Source organism: Myiozetetes cayanensis, unplaced genomic scaffold (genome assembly GCF_022539395.1).
Source record: "Myiozetetes cayanensis isolate MyiCay16 unplaced genomic scaffold, myiCay2020 scf27, whole genome shotgun sequence".
NCBI lineage: Eukaryota > Metazoa > Chordata > Aves > Passeriformes > Tyrannidae > Myiozetetes > Myiozetetes cayanensis.
The window spans coordinates 4372071-4381476 of NW_026087488.1; the positions used below are offsets into that span (position 1 = coordinate 4372071).

Sequence of the window (9406 nt, forward strand, 5' to 3'; positions counted from 1 at the left end):
AAGATCCTATGATATATCCCTTCCCTAGAGTAGCTCAGTGGGAGCCCTTGTTTGGTGGGAGCGGGGTGGGGAGAGGGGACCACACCACTTCGATTTCCGTATAGATCCCACTGGTGCCGCCGTAACCCTAATGAAAGCAGTAAGCGGTGAGGTATTAAGGGAGATTTATTCGGGGATGCTTTTAACGTGGAGAAATGGATTTTGCAATGCAGACAGCACCTTCTTTCTAAAGGCAATCAATATGGTTACGAACGGCCGTTATAAATTAGATGGTTTAAGCCAGATAGGACTTTTTTTACGCGGGGACGTAAATCAGGGGCTCTCGGGCACGGCAGGGCTGTAAATCTGCCCACCACGCTCCTGCGCCCGCCGTGCCGGAGTCGTTCCTGTTCCGCTTGCTAAACTCCTGTTTACCCGGGGCCATCAGCATTGCTCTTCCTCGCTGTAATTCTGCACTCGACGGCGGCCTATAAAACGAACCCACTTATTTCCTTCCGAGTCCCGGGGCTGGAAATCTCCTGTGTGTTTCTGGAGCTGTGCCCTGCCTGCTGCCCCAACTGTCTCCAGCCCTGGGGGGACGATGGGCAGAGGATGCAGGAGCCCCTTGGGCAGGCAGGGAGGTGGTTTGGGGGTTTGCAGGGTGCTTCGGGGAGACCCTAAAATGCAGGCTGAGCTCTGTGCATGCAGGTTACACCCCAGAGATGGAGCAGCATTATGGGATGGGGTTTCCCTGTACCAGGGTACATAGGCAGTGGGTGCTGGGGGGGCTATGGTGCCTTCCAGTGCACTTTCACCTCTCCAGCACCCAAAATCTCACTACCCCATACTCACTTCTTGCTTTCTTCCACCCTGACCTGCTTCTCTGGCAGTGACGGTGACTCAGATGTGGACTCGGAGCTGGAGGAGCGTGTGGATGGGGTGAAGTCTTGGCTCTCCAAGAACAAAGGCTCCTCCAAAGCGCTCTCTGATGACGGCAGCCTGAAGGGCAGCAGGTGGGTGCAGGGCTGGGTATGGGGCAGAGGATGGGCTGAGCTGTGTGGGCACCCGTGGGATGTGGAGCTCGGTGCCGTGTTCCCGCCTGTGTGGTCGTGTGGTTGGCCAGGGAAGGGTTAATGCTGATGAGCAGCTTGGTCTCCACTGGGGACAGGTGTCCTTCAACCTAAGGAGACCTCTCTGGTCCCCCTTCCCTCATCCCATCCTAGAGGCACAAGGGCACCCACACTTCCCACCCCATTTGCCTCCCCAGGGCTCACAGTGGTGAGCTCTAGCTGTGTGCAGCATTCCGTCATTCCAGGACTGATTCCCTGCTCCATTCTGCCCTCCTCTGCAGGCCCACTACATCCCTTCCCACACCTCTGAGAAAATGACAGTAGAGGTGGGGGACATGCCCAGGTGCCCCCACAGCGTGGGGCTGGGGCACATATCCCCCCCTCCATTCTCCATGAAAATTGCTTGCCTGCTGAGCACAGATTGCTTTTATCCAAACCCAATTTCCTATCAGGGCTCCAGGAGTCCCAGGGGACTCCCTCCCTCTGCCGAGCAGGGGGGAAAGATCTGAGCTGGTTTCTGTTAATTGGTTTAATTTATTCAGCGGTGCAGATGTAAAACATTTTGTTATTGGAGATAATTCCACCTTTTCTGAAGTCAGGAATCAAACGCAGCGGCTCCAGGTAGCCGACAATGAAATAAATTGAAGGCAACACTTTAAAGGCGAATCAAAGTGCTGGGCTAGAACAATTCCCACATTTACACGACATTTTTCCACGATGCCATTTCTCGCTGACGCAAATTGCCGAGGCCGCCTCTCTGGTCCCCCCCCTCGCCCGCTCATCTCCATCTCTCTCTTGTCTCCCCGGTGCGTGCGGGGCCGCGGTGCCGCGGTGCAGGTCAGCACCCCCGGATGGTCCTGAGGCCGAGGAGCGCCCGGTGTCGGTGTTGAGCTCCCTCAGCTACAGGAAGCGGCCGGGCCTCAAGGACTCCATAGGCGGCCGCGGGGATGAGCAGACGCTGTTCAGCGCTCTGGGCGAGCGGCCGCCGTCCCCAGAGCGCCCGGCGCGCAGGAAGGCCCGCGGCGGCGAGCCCGAGGACCGGGCGGCTGTCATCGCCCGCGCCTTCGCCGACGCCAGCGGTCGGGCTCGGCAAGGGCTGGACAAGCGATGGTCCCTCTCGGCCACCGACGTCGAGAAAGCTTCTGTTGCCTCTGCCCCAGTGAGCCGAGTGTCTTCCACCTCCTGGCGCGGGCTGGAGGATGGGGATGATGGGGACGAGGGGTGCTCAGTGCTGAGCTTCGCCCTCTCCAGCCCCGGGAGCTTGCGGAGCAGGCGCGGGGGGCCTGAGGGTCGTCCCGAATCACGGCTCTCCCTGGCCCGCAGCCGCCTGGATGAGGCGGACGACGGCTCCCGTGGGCAGCCCCTCTTGGGGCGCAGCCTCTCTGTGCCCCCGCGGCCCCGCAGTGCAGCCTCGGAGGAGGAGGGCCCTGGGGACGCCCGCCCCGTGGGGCGCCGCTCCTACCTTGACCCCGACCTGGATGCTGCCATCCAGGAGGTGCTGAGCTACCGCCCGCTGCGGTCCAGGGGCTGCTCCAGCCCCGATGCCGACTCAGGGGATGATGGCCGGAGTGTGCGGAGTGTCCGGAGCGCGGCCCCCCTGGGCGCTGCCGATCGCCCCTCTGGCAGCCTGCGCCGCTCCGCATCCGCCCTCGACTTCTCCCGGCACACCTGCCGGTGCCGCAGCAGCTCAGGCTCCTCTGAGGAAGAGGAGGAGCGGAAGAAGAAGAGCGCCAAGAAGCGCGCCAAGAAATCCAAGAAGAAATCCAAGAAGAAGAAGAAGAAGCAGGAGTCATCATCTGACTCCAGTTCCTCCTCCGAGTCCTCCTCTGGCTCCACCAGCTCCTACCGCAGCACTTCCAGTGTCAAGAAGGGCCCACGGGCAACGGGCGTTGAGGAGCCGACACGTCCTGCCCGGGGCAAGAAGGAGGAGAAGCAGCGGAAGAAGCAGGTGGACAGCCTGATGATGAAGTACCTGTATCGGCCCGAGAGCGACTGAGGCAGGAGGTGGGAGCGGGGTGTGCCGTGCAGCATGAACCTCCCTGTGTGCCACTAACCGCTCGCCCTAACCCTCTCCTGAGTCGGACACTGAGTCCACCTCTGCCGGGATGGTGTTCCCCTCTGTGCCTGCAGCAGCCCTGCTTTTGGGGTGCTGCAGGGCATCCGGAATGCATCTCCATCCGTGGGGAGATTCCCAGTGTGGCCGCAGCGGGACCGGCACTGCCCAGGCTGCCAGGACGCAGCGTGTTCAGGATTAGTGTCTGTGGGGCACCAGGAAGCGCCAATCCCTTCCTGGCTCCCCAGCCACCAGGCAGGACACAACTGGATTTATTCCTTCAGGAAATTTAGGGGGTTTTGGGCAGCACAGCATCCCGCTCACCCTGGGAGTGGGCAGGAGTGTGACGGATACTAACACGCACCCACCGCAGTGTGTGACCGTGGGGGGAGGCAGCATCTGGGAGGGTGATCTGGGATGGGCAGTTGGAGCTCAGAGTTGCTGTCCTGTGTCCTGTCAGGTGCCTCTGATGGGAATTTGGGGTGTGAACAGTCTAAGCCTGCAGGACTTTGGGTCTTCGCACCCTGTTTGGTGCAGAGGAGAGGGCGTGCTGGGGCTCTCTGGCAGTGATTTCCAAGCAGGTTCCATCCTTTCTGATGGTTTGAACAGGAGAATGGTTGGAGGAAGTGAAGGAAGCCTTTTGGAAATGTGGTTGCCATTGGGCTGCCTTTCCTGGGGCTAGGGAAGGCATCACAGGGGGCAGAGGGGAGAAACATCCCCAGCAGCCAGCCCTGGGCTCAGGTACGACCAGGTACCTCAGGCAGGGATGTCCATGAGTGCTGGTTTCAGCATCCAGGGCCCCGAGCCTTTTCCTGAGTGCGGGGCTCTGGGTGCCCATGGGGTTGGCAGCCCCTGGGCAGGCTCAGCTCAGCCCCACCTCAGAGCAGGGGCTCGGCTCAGCGCAGCGAGGAGCTGTTTGCAGTGGAGCATGCCACAAATATCTCGGAAATAATAAAAAAGGAGGCAATCAAGGCTCCATCCAGCTGGCTGCCAGTGTGCTGGCTCACCACAGCTCCCGCTGCAGCCGGAGGGGAGTTGTGCTCTGTGCCCGAGCCATGCTGGGCTTGGAGCCCCCTGGGACCCTCACTAACCCCGCTCTCTCCCACAGCCCCACGAGCTCCCGGCACACCTTCACCTATGACAGATGGGACGAGGAGCAGGACGCCGGGGACAGCACACGCCGCTCCTCCCGCAGCTCCCCCAGTGCCAGCGAGGCGGAGAGCAGGGCTGCTGAGACCCCTGCCTAGCCCCCCATCACCACTTCCCAACGCCCCAGGAACACTCAGCTCCACGGGGCTGCCCCGGGCAGCCGGTATTTCTTCTGTGTGGGGTGGGGGGGACACACTCAGCCTCCCCCCGGCCATGGGGGGAGCAGCCCGGCCGGCTCGCTGGCTGCACCCCCCACCTTCCCACCTCCTATCTGTCCTTGGCGGTGGAGTCGGCTGCTCCGGCACCCTGGATTCATTCCTCAGTGCCTGCTGGCTCCTTATTTTATAACTTAAACTCCCCCTCCTCTTACGCCCCTTTTAGTTGAGCCAAAGACGTCTCTCGCTGGCCGGGCCCTGGGGAGCAGCCGCCTGGCAGCCGGGAAGGGGATGTGGGGACGGGGTCCCACGTGTCCACTGGGGTTTTCAACAGCCCCCCCAGCCCCCCACTCCTGCCTGGCTGTTTTGCACTAGCTCAGCTGTGCATCCCACCACACCCCCTTTACTTTCAGTATGAAAATAAACATCATTTCTGGCTGGTGACACCGGCTGCTGCCTGCTCCATGTGCCGGGGGGGGTCTCCCCATTCTGCAGGGGTGTTTGCGTGGTGGCAAGGTCTGGTGGAATGGATCCAGCCCTGGCAAGGATGCAGGGCTATATGGAAGGGCCAAGCCTGGCCCCTTCCCTGAGCCTGCTGCACCCATGGGTGCTGGGGAGGGTAGGGGGGGAGGGACAGCCCTTGTGGGTGCTGGCAATGAATCATTTATCAATCTTCATAAATATGCAGATGAGCAGTGGGACAGATCCGCTGCCTGCCGGCGTTAATTATTTAACGCAGAGATGATGATGATGTGCATTGCTGGCCGCCTGCACGGCTTGGCCCTGGCACCCGCCGGCCTGTGCCACGTGCTGTCCCCTGCACCCGGCCCCAGGGACCCTCTGAGACACACCCCCACTCCTGGGACCTTGGCAAACCAGGTTATTTGATCCCTTTCCCCAGCATCTCTTGGTAAAACACAGGCCAAGCTCGGTGCTCGCTGCCATAAAGCCACGCTGCGCTAATGCGCTTTCATTAAGTGGGAGCGATCTAATGATAATAAAATGGCACATTTAACATTAAAACATTTAACTTGACTCCTAAGCGAGTGTGTCTCTCTGCGCTGCTCCAGCTCCATCTTCATGAGGCTGACAAAGCTCCTTAATTTGTTCCCAGGGAGCGGGGTGGTTGGTAGAGACGGCTTGGCACCGAGTGGCATGGGGGATGCTGGGATGCAGGGAGATGGGGATGCTGGAATGTGGGGAGGCAGGGTATAGGGATGCAGGGATGCTGGGATGCAGGTAGCAGGGATGCAGGAGTATGGGGATACCCAGGTTCTGGGATGTGGAAGTGCAGTGGTGCTGGGGTGCACAGATGGAGGGCTGCTGGGATGGATTGGTGCCAGGATGCTGGGTGATGTGATGGAATATAGGGATGTGGGGATGAAGGGTAGCTATGGTTGGAGGAGAGTAGCATGTTGGGATGCCAGGGTGCAGGGAGATGGAGACAGGTATTGATGCAGGCCCACTGGGGAGTAAGGTCAGTGGGATGCAGGGACACAGCTGCAGTCTGGTGCAGTGCCATGGGGTCACATCTGGAGCCCCACACCTACAGCGCAGCCTGGAGCACATCAGGGAAGCGAGTGATGGCGAAGGGGGCCATGTTGTAGGATGGCTCCTCTCCCAGGCTCAGCTCACACAGCAACTTCCCCACCACTGGTGCCAGCTTGAACCCATGGCCTGCAGGAAGGAGAGGGAAGGTGGGGGACACAGCCACCCTCAGCTCTGGGGTGCTGGTTTGGGGGGTGGGTGCCCTCTCCTACCTGAGAAACCGGCACCAATGATGATGTTGCTGAACTTGGGGTGCCGGTCCAGGATGAAGTCTCCATCTGGAGTGTTCTGGGGGAGCCATGGTGTGAGGGTGAGGGGCCAAGAGTCCAATCCTGGACCCAAGGTGTGGGGGACAAAGGGGTGGCAAGGTCTGCCTTGGTGTGGGGGTGGGCTCAGGACCCCAGAGGCTTGGATCCATGCCCTGGGGGGGATCTCACCGTGTAGAGGCAGGTCTCCATCACGGCCGGCTGTGTCTCCAGCCCGGGCAGATAGCTGCTGATGAAGCTGCTCAGGAGGCCGATGTCGGGGCGGTCGGCACCTGAGGTGTCCTGATCCCGCTTGTCAGGGTCAGTGGGGCTGCCATGGTGGCGGCACACCTGGGAGATATCTGGTCAGTGTGGACTGGTTAAGGGATCCCCCCCCCAACCACCACTGTGACCTGCTCACCTTGACCATCCCTGGGTACTCGAGGGCGGGCAGCCCGTAGATGCCATGTGGGGCTTGGCTCAGCCCCAGGGTCAGGAAGCAGGGACTGACACTGCCCATGTTGGCGCTCTTAGGCTCCTTCTCCCTCCAGTAACACACGTTGATGCGCAGGGGCTGCGGTCACGGCATTAGCTCTGGCTGTGTCTGTGCCACCCCACCCTGACACCGACCCTTACCTGCAGCGGCAGGCGGAGACCCAGGGATTCCACGAGGGGACCTGTCCAGGCTCCGGCCGTGATGATGAGCCGGGGGGCTTGGTACACCCCACCTGTGGTGGTGACGGTGACCACGGCCCCAGGTTCAATGCGCAGCACCTTCTCCCCATCCCGCACGGTGCCCCCGTGTCGGCAAAAGACCTCCTGAGTGGGAACGGTAACGGGACGTGGCTGCAGGGATGGAGCCAAGGGACCCCCAGCCCAGCCCAGCCCATCCTGTCCACATATTCCATCCCGTCCCCTCAGCAGCACTCACCTGCACTGCCCTCAGTGCCCGGTCAGCGAAGAGAACCCCGGCAGTGCTGTCCAACACGGCCACCTCACCAGCCTGGAGCCGAAAGCCAGGGAATTGCCGGGCCAGCGCCGCAGCGTCGAGGACCTGACCATCACCCAGACTGCGCCGACAGCCCTCCAGCTCCGGATCTCCCGCTGGCCCCAGCACCACCAGTCCTGTTTGCCTGCACCCCACCGGTTAAGTCAGTTCCCACTGCTCCCCCTCCCTGTGCAGACCCTCTGCTTGCTTTACCCCTGGGGGAAACTGAGGCACAGTGCCACCAGCAATGCTTGGGACATGCTGGGGCACCCCATGGTGGGAGATACAGTCTGGATGTGTGGGGTGATGCATGGGGAGAATCTGGGTGCCAGCATCGTGCTCCCCCCTCAAATACAGTGAGCGCCATCAGCCCTGACCCCGGCACCGGAGGATCATTTGGAAGCTCATTTCCTTAATGACATTATCTTTATGGAGCCCCATAAATTACCCAGAGCCGGCAGCTGCCTGTCAGGGCGGCCACATGCCACCCAGTGGCCACAGACCCGAGTTCATCAGGGAGGGGATGATGCCCAGTGGGGGCTGCGTCCCCGTCCCTGTCACCTGTAGAGGCGGGTGCCGACCTCAGCCTCCAGCTGCTGCCAGAGGCGGAAGCAGTCGGGCATCATGCGGGAGTAGCGCTCCTGGGGGTAGACTCTGCGGATGATGCGGCTCTGCCCGTGCGAGCTGCCCCTCGAGTGGGGCAGGATGAACTGTGGGGGAGAGGGGACATGGTAGTGACTGCAGATGCCACCCCACCTCCAACCCCACCAGCCCCACGTGCACCGGTGCTGTGCTGCAGTGGGAACCTGGGGACACAGCCTGTCCTGACACCCAGGGCACCAGAAAAAGCAGGAGATGGGGGTCTTGGCAGTGGGGACATGGGGATCCTGGCTCTGGGGGCTGTGGTGCCAGCAGCAGCTCCACTCTGTGCTGTGGCAGAGAGCAGCCAGAGGGCAGCCAGGTCTGCAGGCCCAGCCTGTGGGGACTGGGAACGTGGCAGAATGGGGTCACCTGTACCTGTTCCAGCAGCAGAGTGTCCCTGTGGCGCTGGGCCAGGTGGTAAGCAGTGAAAGAGCCCTGGATGCCAGCCCCGATGACGATGGCATCATAGGTGGCCTTCTGGGGCTGTCTTGGGGCAGCCATGTCTGTCCTCGTCCTGGTCCCCGTCCCTGTTCCTGTCCCCTCCAGCAGCCGGGAGCTGATCCAAGGGGAGGAACGGGGCAGAGTCCAGCCAAGCCGAGCGGGTGGTGGAGCCTTGGCAACCGTCCAGCCCTATGGGATCACAAGGGCACACAAGGCCCAAATCCTTCCCACCCCTTGGGGCTGGCCAGGCAGAAGCATTCCCATTCCCCCACCAACACTGACATCTGGTCCCACCAGGGTAGGGAGCTCATCTGATCAGAGCAAGTGGGTGAGATAACTGTGACGGAAAATTCCTTCTAATAAACCCCCCTTTCTCTCTCCACCGGTCACTGCTGGCTCTGGCTGCAGTGGGATGCGGGCCTTGGTAACCCTCCTGTCTGTGTGCCAATGGGAAACCCCCGCTTGCTTCCAGGAAAATAGGGTTCCTTTTTTCCCCCAGCACAATTTATTACAGCCATAAACCATTTTGTTGCCATCTTTTCTTGGTTTTTTGTTTGCTTGTTTGTTTTGGGTTTTGTTTTGTTTTGTTTTGTTTTGTTTTGTTTTTTTTTAAACAGGAGATAGGGGTGATTTAGAGCTCACCAGAGCTGCCAGGAAGTGGCACAGAACCCTGTGTCCCACTGGCAGTAGTGGATTTTGCAACTCTGCAAAATTTTAGGGTGTGATTTGGGGTTTGGGGACATTCAGTGATGCCTCAGGGTGGGGGATAATGCAGGCAGAGGCTGCCGGCTTTGTCCGCTGCCAACACTGCCCCATGCTGCCTGACAGCTAATTAGGGGAATTAATTTACTCTAGCTTCTGTGGTGTAAAAGGCATTATTTACTGGTTAATCGTCATTATTACGAAACGTTAAATATCATTATTTATTTTGCCACTTGCCTCTGGTGATGAATGAAGATTTGGAAAGCACTGGAGGCCCCCACCAGGTCATGGGAACACCCAGGCACGGTGCAAAGGCAGCTCACAGAGACGGGGAGGTGAGAGGAGGAGGATGGGGAGCACGAGTAAGGGTTGGGGTTCCCCCCCAGACCCCTCATCTGCCCTGCTGCCCCCAACCACTGCTGCAATGAGCGTGT

General features: G+C 60.4%; 2 protein-coding genes across 2 annotated transcripts in view; one reads left to right on the forward strand and one right to left on the reverse strand.

Annotated features, from left to right (window-relative positions):
• MYO18A (myosin XVIIIA) overlaps nucleotides 1–4850 on the forward strand; it is a 37614-nt gene extending 32764 nt beyond the window's left edge. The window contains 2 exon segments of the mRNA XM_050321730.1: nucleotides 870–992; nucleotides 4211–4850. Coding sequence (XP_050177687.1) covers nucleotides 870–992; nucleotides 4211–4349 — 262 coding nt within the window. The 3' untranslated portion in view covers nucleotides 4350–4850.
• Nucleotides 4851–5369: 519 nt separating this feature from the next.
• Nucleotides 5370–8393, reverse strand: PIPOX (pipecolic acid and sarcosine oxidase). Its single transcript, XM_050321731.1, has 8 exons — nucleotides 8205–8393; nucleotides 7749–7897; nucleotides 7131–7332; nucleotides 6836–7018; nucleotides 6621–6773; nucleotides 6392–6550; nucleotides 6167–6242; nucleotides 5370–6083 (listed from the first exon to the last, which is right to left on the reverse strand). Exons 1-8 carry the CDS (start codon nucleotides 8328–8330, stop codon nucleotides 5953–5955), a joined length of 1179 nt encoding a protein of 392 aa, XP_050177688.1. The 5' UTR covers nucleotides 8331–8393; the 3' UTR covers nucleotides 5370–5952.
• Between the last annotated feature and the right edge of the window lie 1013 nt (nucleotides 8394–9406).

Bases quoted from the DNA above. Each gene is read 5' to 3' on its own strand.
- PIPOX (XM_050321731.1), bottom strand. From the start codon at position 8,330: ATGGCTGCCCCAAGACAGCCCCAGAAGGCCACCTATGATGCCATCGTC. The intron at 6,551-6,620 runs GTGAGCAGGTCA...GATATCTCCCAG, and splicing joins AGTACCCAGGGATGGTCAAG to GTGTGCCGCCACCATGGCAG. The intron at 6,084-6,166 runs GTAGGAGAGGGC...TCCTTCCTGCAG, and splicing joins CATTGGTGCCGGTTTCTCAG to GCCATGGGTTCAAGCTGGCA.